The sequence below is a fragment of the Corvus hawaiiensis genome, chromosome 10, assembly GCF_020740725.1.
Source record: "Corvus hawaiiensis isolate bCorHaw1 chromosome 10, bCorHaw1.pri.cur, whole genome shotgun sequence".
Classification (NCBI taxonomy): Eukaryota; Metazoa; Chordata; class Aves; order Passeriformes; family Corvidae; genus Corvus; species Corvus hawaiiensis.
Genome location: NC_063222.1, coordinates 6499279 through 6522913, shown reverse-complemented (window position 1 = coordinate 6522913; position 23635 = coordinate 6499279). Strand labels below are relative to the sequence as shown.

Genomic DNA, 23635 nt, shown 5'->3' with positions numbered 1-23635 from the left:
TTAGGGCAGCTTACTCCCCAGTGAGGAGCCTTTGCCACTGTGTTCTGTTAGGCATCAAGAAACCTCACTGAGAAAAGTCACTGAACCCATTTCAGCATTTGCTTTGCTTCCATCAATCACCAGATTCCATGAGATTGAAGAGTTTAAATGCACCATACTGTTCCCCAGCACAGAATGTTTTCCGGAAGGATGTCACCAAAGACAATAGGAAAGAAACCACAATAAGCAACACAAGTCAATCTTTATTGAAAACTGAAGTATTAATACATAACAATTCTTGTTACAATAAACGTGCTTTTAAGAATTTAAACTTGAGCTCATCTACTCATTGAATTGCATAAAAAATAAAAAAGTATGAATTTTCACAATTGAACTGGCTCAGAATGGAATCTCCACTCTTTGTGTTGATGTAATAGTTCAATGCAGGAGTGAGTGATGCCTTAAAACTTATTCTGGAAGACAACATTGACCTAAACTTAAAAAAAAAAAAAAGTACCAATACAACTGTTCCTAAGACAGTTTTAAAAAAAGTCATAAAAAGGAAACCTGTGTCTATTTCATAATAAACATGGAAAACTATTACTGGGGCCTCTTGTACTTCCATTGCATGCACTCACTTTTTTAGATCTTAAGACAGGAGGGCAGCCAATAATAGCATTACAATTAAAAAAACCCACTAACAAATCCCTTCTACTTAAAACAAGTCTGTACAGCAGCCAGCTAAAAAAGCTTTCCCAGTTTGCCTGCTAAGTGCCCAAAAGTCACAACCAGTTTAGAAAAGTCATGGTCATTTTCTTGATGTTGAAACTTCAGGGCCCATAAATTGTCCAGAGTACTTTTAAAAATCACAAATGGACCCTTACTACGTTTGAAGTTCAGATGTTTCAGTGTTATATGCAACCTGCACAAGAAAAGGTTTCTTGTCCCCAGATAAGCACTGTTCCTCTTCCCTCTCTTGTGCCTACAGGACACTCCTCACCTGCCCTCAGCACCCCGGGCAGAGGTGCTCCCAGCCTGCCCAGAGTCCCTGCTCCTTCCCAGCAGATGTGGGAACCAGCTCGACTCTGGGCCAGCCCTGGTGCACAAGCTGCCCAACCCTGCTGCAGGTGTTCCTGGCCCATGGCATTTTACCTCCTCAGCGTGAGGGGCTCTGCAGGAAGCCTAGAGCTGATACAACACAGGATTAGAAACTGACACTTCTTAATGAGAACAACGTGAACAAGCGGAAATTGCCATGTCTTTTACAGCCTGCACAAAGCCTGGCCCACAGGGCTGAGGAGCCTGCCTGGACTGACACATGCTGGAGCAGGCTGGGGCAGATCAGGGCTACTTCCTAAGGAACACTGCACAAACATAGCCCGGGCAGCCACGGACCAGGCACAGCCACAGCATCTGTCCCGTCCCTCAAGCTCCAGCTGAAGCATCACTATTGCTCACGCTCCTAAGATGGGAGTTTTCACACACATGGTAGTCACCACTCCTGGCATGAGTTTGACCCTAGAGTTAGGTGGTGGTATCAGATTGCTGCGCTTACCTATATGAGCAAAACCCAAATGAACGGTGTGGAATATTGTGCTGAAGCACTGGGGAGTGATTCCAAGTCAGTGCTCTTGCCTTACTACCCAAGGAGCAGTGAAGGCAGAACGCTCCATGGAGAGCAGCCAATGCTGAGTACCCTGGTGCAGCTCTGTACCATCAGCTACCCTGACAACACTAACACACAGTGGTACTTACGGGTGGTGGTTTGCTTCTGTTGTTTGGTTCGCTTTTTCAGTGGATGAAGCAATACAAGGAAGAACTTCAACTAAAATAAAGGACTTTTTTCATCTACCACTGCATCTAAGCATTTACCTTGCATAGTACACTCAAAACGAAGCTTTCTTGAACAGCATTCCTGCATGTCTCCTAGAAACTCCAAACAGGAGAGGGTTACAACAAGCATAAGCAACATCTAGTAGTAAGTTGTCTCTTTTCCTTCCTAGTATTTAGTTAACCACCACCACACTGACTAGGGCTACATGTTTTTGGTGCCAATTAGCCATTTTTCTTTTGCTGCTGCTACATTTAAAAGACATTTTCATCAGCTATTACTGACATAGGGAATACCTCGGTTTTTAAAAAATACTTTATCTAGACGCAACACCTGAAATTTGAATTAAAAAAAAATTCTTGGACTTCTCTTTGTTATTGCTGCAACAGTTATTTTCAGTTCCAGGTTTATAGTAGTACTTTTTTTTTTTAATCATATAAAGCTGCCATAAAAGTTTTTTTTCATTTTTTAAAGAGAAGCTTGATCTGAAATGTCTCTACTGCACTAGCTCTTTTCATTTGCTGAGGAGCTCTAGTGCAAACACATACTGCGTTTTCATTTATAAAGGAATTCTAAATAGGGAATGTTATATAAAAAGCAGGAGAGAATGTTTCGTAAGACCCTCACTGTGTAAACGCCTATTTAATGATGTACAGTTTCCCCCACTGCAGTTTTATATCCATGCTTTCTACTATTTGCAACAAAATACCATTAAGATAGTTATATATACACATATTCCCCCCGTCCCCCTGCACTGTGCTTTTGGTTACTTTTCATAACAACTCCTGGAGACAAGCTCCAGCCTCCCAGTAGGATCAGAATCGCTCAGGACTGGAAGGTGCAGTACCTTTGAACAAGGTACAGTTTCTCCCTCCTGGATGAATCCCATAATGCAACTTAGAAAAAAAAGTGCTCAAGTAAGTGAGACTGCCTAAGTGTTATGGAATACTATACAGAGACCAATTCCAAGGTGACATTTAGGAATCTGAAGTTAGAGCAAATATATAGGAAGTTATATTAATTCCTAAACTATTTCTCTATTGCAGCATTCATGGAAGTTCTCTCCTACAACCTTCAAAACTTTAGTTTATGGTGATGAGACAGGAGACAGCAAAACTTCCAGCTTGGCCCTCAGAGCTCCTCCCCAACACAGCACTGCTCCAACCCTCAGCTCCTGGTTAAAACCACGCTCAGGACGAGCGCCCTGCATTGGTGCTCACTGTGCTCTGCCACACCTGACTAATCACAGCTGCAAATCTAACACAAATGGAATTGTTACACACACTTGAACAAAGCAGATTCAATTAAGTATGTCTTGGATAATTTTCTGCTCCATATAAAAACATACGGAGATCCCTAAGCTGCAGTAAGTGCTCATGAGTAAGGTTGAAAGTACTTATTCCAACAACATAGTTATATTCAAGGCATTAGAAATAAGGGGGCCATCCACTGACAGTGATTCATGCAAAATAAACCTAAACTTTATTTAAAAAAAAAAAAAAAAAGGGTACAAAATACAGAGAGTGCTTACTGTAAAAAATAAAGTTACTGAAGGCTCTAACCACCAATGGGGTATGAAGGTACACAAGCCTTCCACCAGGGCAGAGTACTGGGATGGCAGCACTAAATCAGCACTGATGCTACCTCAAATCAGCTGCCAAACCTGTACAGGAGCAGAACACCCCAAAACAAAGCATAACTAAGACACACAACTTAAAAAATTTAATTCTGAATGGAAGTTAACCTACGAGAACAAGACAGCCTGATATACCTTTGTGTAAATGCTTAAAAGGGAACAACATTTTATATCCATTTACTGCATAATTTATTGCAGGCAGAATGTATAAAAAAAAAATTGCATCTTTCTGGAAATGTAAATCAAGCAGGTTTAAGAAGAACCTCGGTTTTAATGTGCAATATTCAAATTTAAAAATTTAAAATCTCCCCCATAATAATTTTGGTATACAAATGGGTTCCAAGGCTAGCCCTTTATCCCCATAGCATTTGCTTTGAGGTACTTTAAAAATTGAAGTTGCAAGAAAGAATATCACAAATGACTCATTGCAATGAAATGCTAATCTGCAGTCGAGTCTTATTTTACGTGCTTCCAAGTGCAATTTAGGAAGTAAAAAAAAGAAAATACTAAGAAAACACACCAAAAGGCTGTAACCAACAAATGGCTCCTACTTCAATTACAAATATTTTCATGAAAAAAAACCAAAATGAAACTGATATTTAAACCCTCTATATTCTGGCAGCCCTACTACAGAGTATCCATAGTCCATACTGCAAGTAGATAATAAGGAAATTGTGTTAAAATGATTTGTTCCCCTTTAACATACTCATCAGGCACACAAGCTTTCCTCAGAATAACATGCAGCTGAACTCTGTTGCAGAAAGCCCTTGCACTTCTTAAGTTTCTGGAAAGCAAGCTGGATCAACTGCACATACGTTTTCAACTGACTACAACATTCTTCAGGAAAAACAGCACGAATTTGCTCAACTGAGAACTAAAAGGAAGTGTTTTTCTATCAGTCTGTGTGGCAGTCTCACTTTGACACATCTTGCATTATCTGAAAGATAGTACTGGTTAGAAATCTCCCCAGGACATGCTATTCATTATCCAGGTGATATCACCTCCTACTATTCCTAAGAGCCAGTTTTGCCTCAAGGAGGTCTGCCTTATTTACTGGCACACACAGCATTACCTTTGTCATTTCATTCTGATCCTTAAGAACATCTGTATAACACTGATTTCATACAATGAAAATGAAAAGGTATGAAGTAAACTAATCGTGTGCGGGATTTCTACAGCTTGTCTGACTCATTTTCCAGTCACTCCAATTTATTAGCTGAATTTGAAAAGAACACATCGCTTAAATAAAAATATGCCCCTATTAAACTGGCAACTCCATCAACCTGAAACAGGCTGAAGCACTCATCTAATGTATGTTATGGTATTCTAGAAAGAAACTCACTTTCATGATTCTACCTTGTCAGACCCTGCATACATTACAACAGTGCATTAGTGATACAAGTTGTAAAATACTTTTCGGTTCCTTTGGATTTGCATATGATGGTTTTTGCATCAGTCACTGCAGGTAGATTGAGCAAGCTTTGTTTTTGTGTTTTAACATGCATTCAACTAGATATGGATCAGAATAAATTTATACTCCCTTTTTATCATTATAATTAGCTAAAAAATTGCAAGACAGTCCACAAAACAGGATTTGCTTTAAGACTAACTGCTGGAGTTCCAAGATGTAAGATATGCAGCACTGGAAAATCTTCAGTGATCAGGAATTAGTAGTGTTTAGCCGAGTGTTGAAAGCATTCAGAAGGAAAGTCCTGGTTGGAGGCATGAGGGCTTCAGCACCAACTTTTAAACCTCAATTTCTTGATTGCATATCTCCCATCTTTAAACCTACATTAAGAGGGGGAAAAAGAGTGGGAAATACTCTCAATTAGGCGAAATGTTATTTGAGTGTGGCAGAACACACTAGCATTGCATGCACCACACTGATACACACATATATCAACAAATGTTAAGTGTTAAATAATGTTACCCTAGCACTTATCCTGCCAGCTGACACGTACAGCCCTCTGGGCTAACAGCACACTACATGGACTTGCTCTTGTCATGTCCAGTCCAGCTTTCTGTCATCACTACCATTGTGTTTAATGTAGAAGACGCAATATTAAGAAGGTATTTTGTGCTAAGTTTAATTACCAGCAGTAACGAGTTTATTCCCAGCATAATTTTCATTTCTTATATTCATGTAATGCAAGACTCTTGGCTGAAATACTTCATGTGAAACACTTCAGATCTGCAGACAGCTATGTAGCATCACAGCAAAATGAGAAATGGCTGCTACATTACTATCTCAAAGGGAATAGTCACCTGCAATCTCAGAACTCTGTACTTCTAACTGCTGAAACAGAAATCCAGAGAAAGTTAAAGTTAACTTTTGTCATAAACTAAATTGACTAAAAGTGAAAATTTCAAGTTCAGTTGGTCTGACAAGCCATTATTTCAAATGAAGCTGTTTTCAACTTAAGCTAAAAATAACCAAGCAAACAAGAAATGAAGTGGGTATCACAAAAACATTAGTCCTCGTGTCAGTTTGACACAGATTACACCCCCAAAATCCACCCCACTTTATAGCAGATTTCAAAATTAAACTCCTTTTCTTGAAATCCATGATCTAAATTTTGGCTCACACTAAAAATGCTTTTTCTATGCTGACCGCACGCAGTATGAACTGATACTTACCTGAAACAGAGTGAATATACAAAATTATTTCAAGGTTATCTGGTTCAGCAGCTTGTGAGGAATACTTGCTCTGAGCAAGGCAAAACACCTTGCCTACATATTTTGCCGATCACAGGTAAGACTACAAAGTCAAATACATTCATTCAGGAATCACAGTACTGCTGAATTCAACAATGATTCCAAAATACTGAATATATTTAATTCCAGATGTATTTTAATTAGGCAAACTTAAGGCTCATTCTTTCATATTTGACAATCACGCCTCATGAAATGATTCATGACTTGTGAAGACACAGACCACTGAAGAAATCCCAGTAGGATTTTTGAGTATTCCTGCTCAACTGGAGTACTGTAGAAGCACCCTCCATTGCTTATCATTTGCAAAATGTCCCCAAAAGAACCTGCAATGCTGTTGTTTGTAATAAAGATTAACTCCTTTCAATGTAACTTACACTGACTGCCAGGATGATCACCACTGTGGGGGCACATAACTATAGGTTGGTGTTCCTGGAGCCCGATATGTGGGCATAGTAACTGGATGAGGGGCTACTGGAGTTGGGGAATGAGTTGTCAACAAAGTACCTAGAACGAAGAGAACAGTTTTTCAGTAAGCAAAAATTCTAGTAGAGGAGAAAAAAAAAAAAAGGGGGGGGGGGGGGGAGGGGGAGAAAAACAACTTAAAGACAGTTACAACTTGTTCATCTTCAAAGTTACCACTATCATTTTGCACTCCAGTCCCAATCTTCTTCAAGCCTTTAAGCAAGGGGGCCATTTTAGCCCAGTGGATGTTTAGGCCAAGGCATACAAAGATATTCATTACTCAAAAATAACTCTAGCAGAAACCCTGCAACATAAGCAACTCTTCCCACAGCAGGCTTTACAAGCCATTAAGAATATTTGATGGTAGAGATAACTTGACTGATAATCAGAATAAGTTAGCTCTTGTTTGCACTATTACAGATCGGCTTTTTCCCCATGAATGAAGCTCTAATGTTAGTTCAGTTTGTAACACTTAACTCCTCTAGTTTTGAGGTTTCTCAAATTAAATTGTAATTTTGACAGGATAGAAACCAGAATCTAGAAACAAACTTATGGCTCTTGTTTTTTCAATTTCTAAATTAGTGTCCCTTGAGTGAAAGTGGACTTTTCTTTGTGAGTTAACACCCAGTGAGTAACAAAGCATAGCACCCCCCTCAGCAAACACACCGAGATGAAACTGAATTATTGGTTAAACACCATTCTCTCCAAAACACTACCACTAAAAGAGTTTGGCAATAGGAAGTAGACATCCCCAACCATTTCCCATGGCACAGAGAACCTGCAGGTACTGCAAACACATGAAGTGTTGTATCTCAAGACAAGGAAGGTCTGTGATACGAGGGGTGGGCCCAAAACACTGCATTTTCCTCAGCTCTAAGAGGCTGCTGCTTTCAACTGGCTCAGAGAAATGCATTGGGAAGAGGAAGTCACACTTTTGACACTGGTATGACAAGATGCAAAGGGTGTTAAGAGTAAGTGATATTCTATACAGATATGAAGAAAAACTACTAAGTCTCATAATACCAACTCTGAAAAGAGGATGTGGTACCTCCATCCTTAGAGGTGATCAAGGTACTGCTGAACAAGAACAAACCCTGACCCAGCTGGGCTCACTCAGAAGACACTGCACCACACAACCTGCTAAACTGACATTTGTATGATTCTGTCAAGTACACCTGAGGCATCACATTTTGTAACATAGCTGTGCTCCACCCCGGGCTCAAAGGAGAGCTCCACTGAGAAAAAGCAATGGTTGGAAGTGCACACACCTGCTGACATTGCCATAGTCGTCCCAGCCACCATCCCCATGGTGACCCCGTTCCCCCTGGGCGGCGGGATCGGAGCAGGATACATGGTTGCTGGCATTCCATTGGGCTGCACGACTGTGGTGTGGTGGATTACGTGGGGTGGTGCTGCATATAAAGGCTGTGTGTAGTAAGTGCCTTGCTGTTGGAGAAAATAACAGTACATTAAGGAATTACAGTGTATCTGCTGGGGAAGATAAATGGTATCTTCTTTCACAAATGTATCATAAAATAAAAGTATTACTCTAAAGATGCAATGAATTTACAGAGCAGAAGCCAAAACATTAATTTTAACTATTACAATTGTGTTTCACTCACAGTGTAACATTTTATCCCTTTTTAAGGCATTTAGAATAACAAAGTAGGGACCTTTGTAGATGCTGGCTGTACCTTCAACAATAAGGGCTCATTCATCATTCATTCTCTTCATTTTGATTCTTTTAGTATATTAATCCATGACAGAATTCCTCATTCCTTCACAACTTTTTATTCAGTTGCTTTTAGTAAAATACCCCAATGTTTTTGGCAAATCCAAGTACACTAAGCAGACTGAATAAAACTTGTTAAGTGCTTATTAATACTCTTCAGCTACTGCTTACATGCCAGGTGAGTTTCCACTATGAAAAGGCAAACTTTCCCCAAAATATCACGTTTATTAACGTATCTTAATTCTACCCTTTCCAATAGTTTTCAACAGCTTCCCAAGCATGAGACTTGGTAAATCCCTGAAATCACAACAGAAACTCCATTAAAAAAATTGTGACCATTTTTGACAAAACAAAAATCAGGACAGAGGTAGCTATAGGACCCAGCCTGTTTTGGTAACTACTGAATTTAGTGTCTCTTCAGTAAGTGCTGAGTAACTGTCATGCAAGAGAGAGTGTAAAACTGCACACACACACTAAATCACTGTATTAAGAATTCTTATTGTAGGCAGCTACAAATTCTCTCCATCCACAAAGAAATGAACGTGATGGAAAGTTGGAAGAGCTCACACAGCTATCACAGGGACCACACACAGCACTGCCCACAGAGGCATTCTGTGGCTCTGCCCACGGACCTGTGCATATGGGTTCTGCTGTGGGTAGGCACTTCGGACTGGGTACACAGCAGTCTGGTAGGGGTTCGGTGACGACGAGTACGGCGGCACTGCTCCACTGGTGGGTGAACAGGACACTTTGTATGGGGTGCCTGGCGTATAACCTGAAACAAAGGGAAAGCTGCATTAAAACGTGGAAAACACTCAGCAGCACGATGCTTTCCAAAGTCAGGCACAACAATTCTCATATTTCCCAACTCCATAAGCTTCATGTGAGTACTTCCTAAGTTAGTCCCAATATCCAAGCGTAAGTTCTATCATTTACCTAATACTGGCAACAGTCTGGAAATAGTATTTGACTGTGTCAACTAAGTTAACTGTGCACTTGCACAATTTACTTTTCAAGTCTATGGATATGGGGCAAAAAGTGCATTTTCATAATAACAAATTAGGCAGCATCCCTACATAGGAGGACTTGGCACATGTAAGTGTCAGTCAATTCTCCACACAATCCCAAATTGTACTGGCAAAACACAGTAGCAGTCAACTAACCTGCTGTAGGAGATGACACAGCACAAGAGTAAGAATTAAAAAAGCCAGAATCATCTAAAGACCTCATGATGGATTTTTCAGAGAACAGAGACAAAATCTGCAACCCCCTACTTCAGCTTACTTTTATTTCTATTTGTTTTCTGGCATTTTCTGAACTGCTAAAATAAACATGAAATGCTCTACCTTTAAAACACAAACACTGCAAAGTTCAGTGCAACTGCAAATTAGACTTGGAAGGCACTTAAGATCCTTAATTCTTCTTTTTGAGTACTATATATGTAGACATATCCTTAAACATCACTTAAGAATTGTTTTTATGCTTTACAGTAAGACTTCAGATGCCATCAGAAAGTGGTTGGCATTCCTGTTACAAGGCCCCCAAAATCAGTTTGCCTTGTAAATGTTTGGAACTGCTGAATTTTTACAGGGATAAGTAGCAACTGCTGGTTCAGACCCTGCCCAAAGACAACTTTTCCATAATTTTCTCCAGCCCTCATCAGACAAGGTCTCAGGGTCAGAACAAGGGCTTGAAGAGGCGTAGAGGAAATTGTGAGATAGATTATATATATAATGTTTCTGTGTGCTACACTCCCAAGATTATTCTGTTGCCAGAGTGGGAATACAAACACCTCAGCAGCAGCATCCAACAGGAGTAACATTTAGGGTAGCAAATAACAGGCATGACCTAGTCTGGAGAAAGCACCAAGGCCCTCGCCTGTGCTGTTTTGAAAACATCTTGGATCTCATGCAGGTCCTACCACACTAGGAGACACAACATCCACAGCTACAATTTGCAGTTAGTTGGAGTTGAACAAACTAGTACCAGGGCAGGGCAAGGCAGAACAGACACTTGGTAATTACAGGAAAAAAATGAGACTATCAGAGTAGAGATTAGGTTGATTTTAAAAACTGTCTGGAATGGGCTGACTTCAATACAGAGAACAGATGTGAAGTTGCATAGCAGAGAGAATGCTGGCATTTGTGCTGTCAAAAATCAGCCTGTGCAAACAGCATGATGACACATGACCTTCATTCTTCTTGAAGAAGTCTGGGCTTCTGTTCAATTTCATTACACCCTTCAAACTAAAAGTTGTTTAGCTTACAAAGAAATAGTTTCACTGTTTCTTTTTAATAGAATTTATTACCTTTTAAAAAGCTGCACCGCAGCACTTACTCTGAACTCTTGCTTTTAGAGATCCTAAGTATTTCACAGATACAGCATGGTGAAGAAGGAACATCTATTAGTATGGGTAGCTATTTGTGGTGAAAACCCCAGCTACAAAATGCTGAACATGAAGAATCACTACAACCATGTCCTCAGTGAAGCCCACTCTCATTCTAAAAACCCACTGATACAGCTGCACAGGCTATTTCTCTTTCATTCTTGCAAAGTGGTAAATCTGCACAAGAGGTATTCTGTCTTCCCAATTATTTTTTTTTCTCCCTTATATGGAGCAAAGACCTTAACAGTAAATTACAGGGTAAGTCAAAACCACAATAATTTAAGACAGTTACCTTTTAAAAAAGTACCCTTTCACAACAGCAGTGGCACAGCACATTCAAATGCTGCTGTGTAAGATGAATTTACAAAAGCTTTGATTCTACAAACAAGAGGTTACATCAGAAAGGTTAAAAAAGATATAAAAAAATCCCAGCTGTTAGTACAAAGTACTCCAAGTTGTTATCTGCCTGAATTAGAGGTCTGTACATTTTGAACTTTTGTTAACAGCTTAAAGAGCAGCAAAAAATTAAAGCTATTCTTAGTTCTGAAATAAAAGCTTACTTCCTATTCAACAGCAAGAAAGACTAACAATACTAGTTTTTTAAAAAATTAATGACATTCAATGACAGTATACAACTTCTATTCATCTTTATTGCTTTTTCTTAGAAGTGAAAAAGTTCTTTCTTTGACTTTGCTATATAGCATGAGCTATATTCCAAGATTAATCAGTGCAAACTAATATTACAACATGATTAAGTCTAACAGGTCAAGAATCTTCCCCAGATTTCCCATGATTAGTTAAATTGATTCCATGCAGCTTGGCCTCATCTTCCTGCAGCAGGATTTGCAAACTGCAACCTGTACTAAGACTGGAGCTACCTTTTGGTTACCTGACCCTAGAATCAAAGCCTACAGCTACTCCTCAGCACAGCTGCAGGATATATGCAGGGCAGCACAGAAGGCAGTGAAACTGAAACCACCTGATAGCAGTAAAGACAATAATAAAAGCCCACACAGGGTTCTGCCCCCTGAGCTAAGAGTTCTACCCTGATGGGAACTACTCTTCCTTGAACGTGGCTCTCGGAGTAAGTTCTGAAGCAATCCAGTGCAGATGCAAGCTGGCAGCCCCAGATACGATACTGGCACAGTGGCAATACCTAGCCATGGGATAGATTTTTTTTTTTTTAGTTCCTGGAACTTACAACATTAATCTGTTTCCTTACCTTAAATTCAAGGCCAAAGACAAGATGAAGTCTGAGTCTGTACTCACTCTGCCTCCAAGCAGCAAACTGAACAGTGACACAGGTTGTACCAACCCACAGAGTTCCAAGGAAAGCTACACACTTCTAACAGGTTCTGCAGGCACACATTTTAGATGAGTCTTGCCTCAGTAATTGCTGACACACCCTCAAGAGTCTCCAGGTAGTTAAAGTCCATCCATTACAAACACTGAACTTCAATACCAAGCAAGCTTCCACAACATAAGCCTCCCAATTTCAAGCAGTATCCTTTCTTATTACCATAAATTAAACAAGTGCATTCACAGACAAACTTGGTTCTGAGGATGCCCAGCTCTACATTACCAAAGCAATGTAAGGAATTCCTCCCTATACAAAATAACCATAGGGAGAATACTGTTGTATCAGGTGCATGTTCCTGCTTTAAGTGGAAATTAAATGCTACCAGTCTCTGTTTTGTTTCAACTATCAGCACATTAAAATCATGTTCTATTTGGGAAAACAGAACTACACAAAAATAACTTTGATGAAGGCCTTGTTTTCCATGTCTGTTTTTCCACCTCCCTTTTCCAAGGCTCATCCTATTCCCTTTCTTAAATAACACCCATGTAAGTGCAGTTACGTAAGGCCTTCCCCTGGATCCACAATGCTCAATCAGTTCTACCCAGCAACCAGGCTTTCCAGACCATCAGCTTGTGCAAGACAATTTTAAGGGCAGAGAGAAGCCAGCAAGCTGAACTTGCAAAGATACCATTTAAGAGAGGGATGAAAAAGAATAATTTTGAGGATAACAGACAGAAGAAAAAACAGGAATCTGGAAATGACCAGTAGGATGCAAAGCAAGCAGAACCATGAAGGAAGCAGTGAAGGGAAATGTAACGCAAACCTCAAAGATCATCCGGAAATACAGAAACAACAGCTAAAACATCAGCTGTTCCCTTCTTGGAAGGTGCATGCAGTATGACTTAAGATTATTATAACTTTAATTTATCAGATGATTCCTTACAGGTCATACTCAAGGTAACATAAAACTTATCCCACAGTACAAGTGTTATTGTAAGCCCCTACAGCTTTTCCTCATTCTTGCTTCTAACCACTTGCAAATGTCAGGTTCTTGCTCTGACATCCCAATTCCACATACCTGTTTGGAAGGTAGGATTTGCTCCAGGATACATATTAGGGGAATAGGCAGGAGCAGCCGCTGCATAGCCCATGGGGAAGCCAGCTAGAAGAAAGAACACACCAAAGTTATTTTCTAGACTGACTTTACTCAAAGTTCTCAATGCACATGCTTTACCTGAGGCAAGCAAACAGACACAATCACACCTCCTCAAACAAAACAGTGCAATCCCCTTCTCCCAAGCCCCCTGAAGATGAATGCTAAGTGAAGGGAACAGCTATGGTTTCACAAGTCCATTCTCTCTTACACCCCTCTTTCAGCGATCTCCATTGGACAACTAATTGTTAAGTTAGTTGGAAAACAAAGTTTTGTGTAACTGTCCTGCACACCTCCCCCTGGGGAGATGCACATTTAGCACTTATCTGAATGGACTTTTTCACAGAAATAAATCCCTAAAAGTTAGAGTGACTCTGACTCTCCAGATCAGAGATATCTCAAGTAGAAAGTACAAAGCAGTAGTAGTCCAAACTGCTTGCTGAATTTGACACATATTTGCTACTACACTTGGTATCAAACAAGCTCCCCAGTTTCAGACACACACAGTGACAACAGTAACAAGTGATTCACAGAGGTATTGGCAAAATTACAGTGAAACATTTCCACACCAGAGAACACTGTAATATACTCCAGTGTAAGGCACAACACAGCATTTGCAAAAGCTACTTATTGGAAAGACATGAAGCTTGTTTAGATTTAGTAAGTGAAATTTCTGAATTAACAATAGCTATTAGTTTTCCCAAGAACCTATTTACATTATTCAAATCTGTAAAACCAAGTGATGTCTGTATTCAGAAAGATAGAGTTACTACCACATTCTGCTCTCTACATAGAAAGATTTCAGCTTCTTCAGATAAAAGGCAATTAATATTTGCATATCCACTGTCAGACTCTGAGCTTAGTTTTAAATTGCTGTTCAAATCTGAAGGGCTTTTATTTCACTATGAATCCCAGAGTCCTCAGCAATTACTCCCAACAATAAGAATTACTTAGCTCAGGACTATATATGCTAACCTAGTTTTGTAAAGCACTCTGTAAACATATCAAGTGACATACACTTGGCACTACTATTAGGTGGTCAGCATGGATAAGACTAAGAAAAGCATTAGGCTTAAAAATCGAAGTTAAAAATAACATATCCAAGTCGTAACAACTTTTCAGAGTGTAAATAGCTCTTCAGTTTTCAAACTCACAAGCTGCTGGTGGAAAGCTTTAGTACAGCTTTTCCTTACTCAAACACTACACATCTGCAACAGTGTATGTGGGAAACATTTTCAGTCCTTTCTTTCCTCCTTCACAGCTTTAGCTGCACTGTGGAGCACTGAGCTACTCAAGAAACAGGTCATTTGTGAAAAATGTAACTACAACAAGCAGCAGCTTTAGCTTCTACAAGGAACTTCCATCCATATGAGAACATTTGAATATTGATTTCTTGCTGCTGTAAAACTATCCAACAGCCTGAAATAGGTGTAGTATAATATAAACAGTTATTAAATATGCAACAGCTTTAGAAACACATTGCCTTTCAATAACGCATTCCACCTACTGCTGCGTTCCTCACTTTCTATTACCATGCAACCCATGTAAATGCAATGATTCTGAGTGGAGAATCTGCAGCTTTTCAATTAGGAGAAGCAAAGAAGGGGGACTTAGTCATGCAACATTTTTCAAAAAAATCCTAAAATGCAAGTCTACTTTTCATTTTAGATAATGTGCTTTGTATTCATCCCACAATCTTAAAGCCTGGACCAGGCAGCTCAGCAAACTATCTAATGGTGTAACACATTATTGACTAAGCTGAATTTAAGGGTCCCAGTGGTGTGAACTGACCAACTAACTGCTGTGAGGAAGAATTCTAAGTAACCACATTGTAGCACGACACTTAAGGCACTTCTGTAACAATTCTATTTCAATTCCATATATTTTAGTTATGCAGACTGGCAAATATAAAGCACTTCCATAATTTAATATATAGTCTAGTATTTATAATAGTATAATAAAAGATAAGAGACTGCGATGTTGTTTAAACTGCTATTTCTGAATCTACAATAGTATTTTTTCCTAAATAAAGGTACAACTTTGTTTAGTATAGACAAGAGCCTTGATGCAATATGTAGATTCTTACAAGCACAAATGAAAACCTGGTTAACATAAATCTGGGTTTAGAAAATAAACAGAGCTAAAGATATGAAATTATATTCAAATAATCCATAATAATCTTTATCTAAAGCAAAAGAAAAGCAATCTATTACAAATACAGAAATAACTGTCCCATGCATTTTATTAATTAGTAAGCCTCTGCTGCTTGCCTTATTGTAAGATTACTACAGCCTTTATAACTCAGACAGTTACAGAGAGTAAAACCATCCTGCAGGACTTATGGTTACATAGCGTCAGCTTTACAATTTATTACTGCACCATTCCAGTCACTCAATAGACTTAAAAACATTTCAACACATATTGTGTTTTCCCTTACAGATACTGTAGAAATCAAGAAAGGTGCATTAGTTTGAGAAACATGAAAAGCAAAAAATTAAATTAAAATGCTTTTGAGACAATCAAGCCAATAAAGAGAATTCATTTATGCACCACTATTTAGAAGGAAGAACAGAGAAAAACAGAACAGGAAAACAGGAACTCTAGTGCATTATCCAAGGTGAAAAACAGATTTAAGAATGGTAAATACCAGTAGGAGAATATAGTACAGCTACCAAGAATATAAACAGTAACAGCACAGAGTAATTTCTGCCTCCCAACACAGACACCAACTAAATCACAAAACAGCATCCCTGTAAAAGCTAAAGAAGTTTAACTTCTTATGAAATACAAAACTGAGCAGAAAAGACCCTCCAGCCTCTCCCAGGATGGAAACTGCCTAATCTCAGAGATAACAGAAAAAAAAGGCAGCATCAAGACATGCTGCTTGAAATGTCTCCCAGAGGCACACAGGCTTCTCTTCAGCCCTCCTGGAAAGTTCTGTGCAAATCTAATTTTGCCTCATCCAACTTTTAGACTATGGAGACATCAGAAATGAAGCCACCTTGCACACACACTAGGAGATGAGGGGAAAAAACCCCAAAACCTCATGAGAAGCTTTAAGTCAACGAGAAACAGATAAAACAAGAAATTAAATGTATTTCCATTTCAAAAAAATTTTTGGCCATTTTCTTGGTCCCACCTTTGATGCCATGCTTAGGGCAATCAGAGAACAGATAGCATGAACAAGAATTAGAGGATAGAAAGGTTAACAGTGCCAGTCAACTGGCAGCAGAAATAGATTGCCTCCTCTTCTTGCAGGGCGTAATTATTAGAGCTCCTAAAATAAGCTGCATTGGAAGAGATACTGAAGTTAGAAATATAACAGAAGAAATAACATCACTCTTGAAATGTCATTTTTTAAATTTAAAAGCATCCTCATCCCAATCCCAGAACAGATTTACATGAAGGCATTCCTAAGTGACTATTTCTTCTTGATCACAAGCAAAGAGCATTGTAACCAAAATTTGTTAGAAAATAGAGTTGCTTACCTGGATAACCAATTCCTTTGGCATTTGCATAGGGAACCCCAGAAGATCCAGGGCTATACACAGGATTCATGATTTCAGTAACTGAATCAGGAAATAAAGAAAAAGAAAACCAGTATTTACTTAGGTATAAGGAAAGCTTGAAACCTCAACAACTAACATGGAACTGGAAACTGAGGAAACATATTGGAAGAAAAAGTAACAAAGGAAAAAGCAGCAATTGCGCTACTTCTCAATATTAAAGCTGTAGCTACAGGCAGGAAATAATCACTGCAGGAATAAGTTTCAAAGCATCCCAAGCCTCAATCAGCTAGAGAATGTCTCAGGAATGAAACATTCCCTGTTGCAGAGCACACTTTCAAAATATTTCCATTACCCCGAGCTCCCCCCATGGCACGCAGATCCATAACCCACTGCAGGAGTTCTCATGTGTTGGACTTCTCCCCTCATGCCACCTATCAATCACTCAGCAGCTCTCTACCATCTATCAATCTTGCTTTCTTTCCATTTCTTCCTTGAAGCCTCTAGCCAAGGGATGCAAATACTTACGGTCTACTCCTACTGGCATTTCGAACCTGGCATTCCAGTCCTTTACCAGCACTAAATTATCATTATTACTACAGAAGCAAGTGGCAAAATACTCTTGTGCATTGAGACAGCTAGCCCACATTTCTTCCTTTGTTTACTTACTGCCAAGTTCTTCAGAGCCTATGACAAGCCGACAGTCATGTCCAGTCATTTCTGAATGATGCATTCACACAAAAACCAGGCTCCTACAGCCAGCATCACCCACACGAAGAAAACCAAATCCCGTTTTAAAAAGAACCTTGTATGTAAACACCAAGGAAAATAAAATTGCATTGGAGATGCTTCTCAAGTGCCTCATACAGGAATACTGTTTGCAACTACTATTTCAGAATTTTAGAAAAAAAATCCACATATTTAAAGCTCAGTATCGCCAATCATCTGACTTTCTGCATATATATATATATATATCTACACACACAGAGATTTACCACTTCACAGGGGAGGTTTATGTTGGATATTTGAAAAAGGTTCTTCCCCCAGAGGGTGGCTGGGCACTGAACAGGCTCCCCAGGGCAGTGCTCACAGCACCAAGCCTGACAGCTCAAGGAGTGTTTGGACAATGCTCTCAGGACATGGTGGAATTCTTGGGTTGTCCTGTGCAGGGTCAGGAGCTGGACTGATTATCCCTGTGGGTCCTTTCCAACTCAGGACACTCTATGATTCTTCCTGCAAGCACCCAAGACAGAAGGGCAGCCTATGAAACCAGACTTTCTTATTAACTGCTAATAGCTGACACTTGAGCTACTTCTCGAGATGCTATCTTATTTCAACCAACAGGGTGTTAAGCAGTTTAACAGTTTAATGAAATTTTGTAAATAAAGTTTATTAAACAAGGAAGTATAATTACACATGCAGTACCTTAGTTACAGAATATGTTATGGCAGGAATCCAAGTGGAGTTTATCAGTATAGCTGCACTGATAAACCTGCATTAAGCGACTCTGTAAAGCATAAATAATTTGCTTTTTAAAGGAACACTAAAAGCAGCTCTGTGCCAAGAGAATTAGCAGCACCTAGTACACAACAGATATAAAACAGCCATTTGTGCAAAATTAGGAATCACTAAGTGCTGTCAGAAAGTTTATTATCAGGTTTCACAACACACTCAAAGTCAATATGAGAGAATTACAAGATTCACCAGTTTCTCGGGCTTCCTCCCCTCCCTTTCCAATAACATTAACTTACATAGAATTACTGTTTCGTTCAGATTCATACTTGATTACACATCAAGAAAATAGAATCCACTGAGTTAAAAACCAAACAACCTGCCATTTACATCACTTAGTATGAATAAAGTTCCCCAGAGCAGCATGTTTAAATCACCTGACCCACATCAAGCACTATTTGAAACAAATCTCTTTGAAAATGTTCTACAGCAAGCTATACTTCAAGTCTAAAGTGCTGTATTCCACTGGAGCCCTGTGGAGTTTTAGCAGCATTAATTCTTCTGTGCCATGATCAACAGGTGTATTTTGCTGGACCAGCATTTTCTTGTAGCAAGGCTGCTCTTTTCTCCCATACTTTCCTCAGTGTATCCTCCTCTCTAAACTATGACTCTCACTTACTTGAAAGCTTTCAGTCTGTTCCCTTTGTATCTCCCTGCATTTTCTTCTCATGTGCATTTCTGCTCCTCCTTCAATGTCGATTTTGTTACATTTTGTCTCTAAATTTACAAAACCCTTAGGGGCTCAAGCTTCACTTTGGTTTCAGCATTTCCCAGTTATGGGGTAAAAGTCTTAAGGAGATGGATAAACCTTTCCACTCAAATAACACAGCGCTCTCTCACACTCTCATATCCTACAAATGTGCTGCTCCTCCTTGCAGTCTCTACAGCAATAAGGAGAAAAAACTCTGGAACCTTCTCACCATTCTGAATGGCAGTGAACAAAAAGAGGACTGTCAGGTGGCAAATCAGCAAGGGTAAGGGCCTTCTGTGAACATTTAGGCAAAATACACAAAAACCCCAACTATTAGAAATATTAGAAGACAATGACTGCAGAACCACACATGGACATACACTACAGGAGATGCCTTAAAGAGAAGCCACACAAAAATGAAGAGGTAGAGAAAACGGATAGAAAATGTCAGACAACTCAAGATTCTACCTCAAAGGAAGTACACACTGAGAGAGAGGAACTCCACTTAAGTAAGGGGAAAAAAAATCCTATGGCACTGGTAGCCTCAAGCTGTTCACTTCCACTTCAAATGAATCCATGCTTCCAACTTCACATGCGTACATACACACAAATTAATTCAACTTTGGTGGGACAGGTATGTACTTTCACCACTCCTGCTTTCACTGCTGACAGACAAGTCAGAGCCACCAGCCTACACAAAGTGCTTACAGTCTGTAACACAGACAAAATGCCAGACCACTTCTAATTATAAATAATTATTTTCAGGTCTTCTCTGAAGGACCCAACATGTGTAAGTATAATTACATAGTATTACCCAGTGGTTGCAATCATCCCACTCTTACCATAATTTTACTTGGAAGGGCATCTGTTATACTGAGATGTGGAACCTTGCAGTCCACTTCCCTGGAATGCTTCAAGTCCACATCAAACACTAGGGAGGACTCGTATAAAGCAAACCCAAAGAATCAGTGTCTTTCAACTGCTTTGTTGGCATTCCCTCCAAAGCATTCTCATGTTAATGGATATGCAAATAAGCGTCTAGAGTGCATCATCTGTATATAAATTGCACAGAGCTAACTGTATATGAATTACTCTTTCAGCTGAAATGAAGGCAATCTTACTTATTAAAGATGCTCTGATTAAAGACTGCACAAGGATGCTGGGAAGTGCAAACCTTCACCTTTCACTCTTGCCAAAGCCAGGCAATCAAACTCAGTTTTCATCAGGCCTGTTAGATCTCATCTAACCAGGACAACCATCCTCCTCTTAAATCCACATTTTGGGAAGCTGAGCACAAAGGCCAACCACTAATGCTGATGCTCTAGCACTCCCAATTGGATCTGCTTTGCACACAGCCTTTCCTGCTACACTCGGAACAAGCATGTTTCTAGGAAACTCTGCTTTTAAAAATAATTTCACAGAGATTAATGTAAAAACCCAGAGATCAATGCAAACACTGAAAGACAAACTGCACGTTCCTTTGCAACACATGTATTTTCTTACTCCTCATTTTCAAAGTTGTGCAGAAACACCACCAGAGTAAGATCTACCGAATGCCCCTTTGCGCTCATTTTATGACAATTCCATCACAAGAGTTGGGGAAAAATCTCCAATTACCTTGGCTAAAGCACTCTACTGTGGTCCACTAACACTTTCCTTCTTGGATCTTAGGCAACTCACACTAAGTCATTTCAGTGTTTAACATCTATCCATTCTGGAACACTTTCAGAATTTCATTTCCTATGAAATTGTACAAATGACCCAGTTTCCACTACTAAGTCACCATCTCAATAACGTTCTACATTTTACCCATTTGACTTCTAGTCAAAGCATAATACAAGTAAAATACATAAGTGCCTGGTAGCTCGTAATGTAAAAAAAGTAATTTCCACTGCTAAGTAACAAAGAAAACAGTTCATGACACTTCAGCTCTTCAAATAACTGACAATTAAAGTCTCAGTTACATTATGTTCCGTTAAAACTTCAGCCACCAAACACGCCATTTGATGCAAATCCAAGGCCAAATAACAGGCACTTTTCTCACCATTAGTTTAAAAAAGGGGGCTCATATTATAAAGCCCAAGACAAGGCATCCCATGCTGTACTGGTATTAGCAGGTAGTACTTAATTTCTTCCATCCATCCAAGACCTCAAAAAAGGTCACTGACTTTTCCCAGGAAGGAGGTACTCGCCCTGTTCAGGCTAGGGCAGGGGTTTATGGTAGCCCATGACTGCAGGCAGCTGGAATCAATGCTCACACAGAACTGTTGTGCAGCTGGCAAGCAATCCCTGCACTGGGACCCCTCGCTAGGCTAGATCAGCTAAGCTGGTTGCCAGGATTCTGGGGTCTGTTGGAGGATTTTTGGATAAAGGATTGCTAGTTTTCCACCTATCAGCTTGAGAGAACTGAGACACATCCCCACACGGCCAAGACTAGTTCCAGGGCATGGAAGGGAGCAGGACTGGACAGTGACAGGACAGACTGAGGCTGCAGAACCACAGCCTAGAAAAGGACAGCTAATAGCTTTGCTCGAAGTTCACACATAAAGTAAACTACAAAGCTGGAACTATCATCCCCAAGCAAGTCTTCCTCCCTGCTTGAGTTACAAGATGCTGTCATAGAGAAAGAATAAGACACCTCCAAGCACTCTTCTATGTTTTGTGTGCATGCATTCTTTTTTCCTAAGACTAAAAAAGGAATGGAGCAGTTTAGACTCTCCAATCTATTTAATTAATAATTTAATGTAAGACTGAATACAACTCTCCCTTATAAGCCAAGGGTGTGTTAGGATTTTTTTGCTATGTAAAATACACATACAGTAACACCAACACCACTTGTACTCAGTATCTGTAAGGACAGAGACAACATGACTATATAGGAAAGACTCAGCAGTTCCATATGTCATTCACAAAAAGAAAACCTACACAAAAAATTTAATACTAAGCTCCTGCTTGTGATCCAGTTTCATTTGTACATTGTGGCATTGCTCTAGTCTTCGTAATATCCCAGAACATTACCAAAACCTTTTTTTCTTCAAAAAAATCCCTTCTAACTTATGAAAACATTAAACAAACTGCCCAGCATTTCTCAACGTCTACAATTTCTGTTGTTGCTATGGCACAAGGGGATAGAAGTTGCCAGCTCCAATCCCTGCATCTCCTGTGTAACTTTGAATTTGTATATATTCTCATCTCAAACAAGTCCTCAAAACATCAAGTCCTTACTGTAAGGATCACAGAAGCCAGTCTACTGCCAAATTTAGGGGAAGTTACCCAACTATGAGAAACAGAGGAAAAAAAGCAAATTGGAAGAATATAACTTCACTACATGAAGGAATTGTATCTAGAACTTTTTAGTTAAACCCCAGAGCTCTGCTTCTTCCTAAAATCCTATAAAGCATTTTTTCATTAAATTAATTTTCAGTTTATTCCCTATTACTTTCTGAAATAACATGAAACTGTCACAAACCACAACGAACACAGGATTTCCAAAAGCCTCCTAAGCCCTCCTCCTTTCTAACCTCAGAGTTAAAGTGTGTAATTACCACCCCAAACGCGCAGGGAAAGGGTGCGTTCTATGAGCGTGGAAGTTTTATGACACTGACAATTACACATCTTGCAGCAAAATCACATCAGAGCAGACAGAAAGTCTGGTCACAGGAGGTAACATGCACGCTCCGATTCAACATTCACGAACAAATCAAGTCCAGCTCTTCTGCCCCTGAGAGCTGGGTGTCTGCCCTCACTGAATCCCTGACTTTTTACGTGTCTCAGAGCATTAATTTCACCATTTGGCTGGTGTTTATACGGCTCCAAAGGATGTAGAAAAGCACCGCGAGCCCGTTTGTACCTTTTGCCTTTCTGCCTCACAAGAGACCACCGAGGGCTGAGATTCGATTGCCGCCTGCAGCTCACAAAGGTACGGAGCAGACCGCACACACGGGCCCCCAAGCCGCTTTCGCACGCAGCTGCAGCCACTGATGCTGCTGATTGGGGAATCCAGCCGGCCGGAGCCCTCATGACGACAGGCTCGATTTTTACCAAGTTCCCACCCGGACGATGCTGCGCTGCCATCAGCGAGCGGCAGCGCCGTGCCCTGAGCACGCCCCGCTCGGCGCGGGGACCCGCGCTCCGGGCACACAGCGAGCGCCGCGGGGGCCGAGCGCGGGAGGCCGCGGGCCCTGCGCAGGGCGCCGGCGGCGGGGCCGCCGCAGGTACCTGTTACGGCCGGAGCCGCGCGGCCCCAGGCGGCGCCGCAAGTTCCCCTCCGCCGGCCGGGCCGCAGCGCCGCGGGGCCGGGGCCCGCGGCCCGCACCTGTCCCGGGATGGCGGAGCGGGGCTGGCCCGGATGGCGGCGGGCCCGGCGTCCCTCCCTGCCTCCCCCCGCGGCCCCGGGCGCGCCGACGGGCCCGGCCCGCACTCACCGTGAGCGGCGGCGCTGCGTGCGGGCGGCGCGGCGGGCGCTGGCTGCGGCCGTGCGTGCGTGTGCCCGCGCCTGCGTGCGGAGGTGCGCGCCTGTGCGTGGGTGCGTGCGCGGCCCCGCGGGCACGGGACGGGACGGGAGGGGGCAGCCGCTCCGCGCCGGCCGCACCGCACAACTGCGCACCGACCGCCGTGACGTCACTTCCGCCCTGCCGGGGAGGGGGGAGGTCACGTGCGCGGAAGGCCGCGGGGCACGTGACCGCGCTGGCCAGCGGCCATGGCGGGCGGGGTCAGCGGCGGCCCGGCCCCC

At 41.0% G+C, this 23635-nt stretch overlaps 1 protein-coding gene across 2 annotated transcripts; it reads right to left on the bottom strand.

Moving 5' to 3' along the window:
• Positions 1-222: 222 nt before the first annotated feature.
• Positions 223-23426, bottom strand: FAM168B (family with sequence similarity 168 member B). 2 transcript variants are annotated; one of them, XM_048313879.1, is made up of 7 exons: positions 23328-23426; positions 16683-16763; positions 13120-13203; positions 8988-9130; positions 7892-8069; positions 6536-6665; positions 223-5234 (listed from the first exon to the last, which is right to left on the bottom strand). In XM_048313879.1, the coding sequence occupies exons 2-6, from the start codon at positions 16750-16752 to the stop codon at positions 6553-6555; spliced, it is 588 nt and encodes a 195-aa protein (XP_048169836.1). In that variant the 5' UTR covers positions 16753-16763; positions 23328-23426; the 3' UTR covers positions 223-5234; positions 6536-6552. The 2 variants fall into 2 exon arrangements, with proteins under 2 accessions (XP_048169836.1, XP_048169837.1); XM_048313880.1 differs by lacking the exon at positions 23328-23426 and adding an exon at positions 22754-22910.
• Positions 23427-23635: the final 209 nt, after the last annotated feature.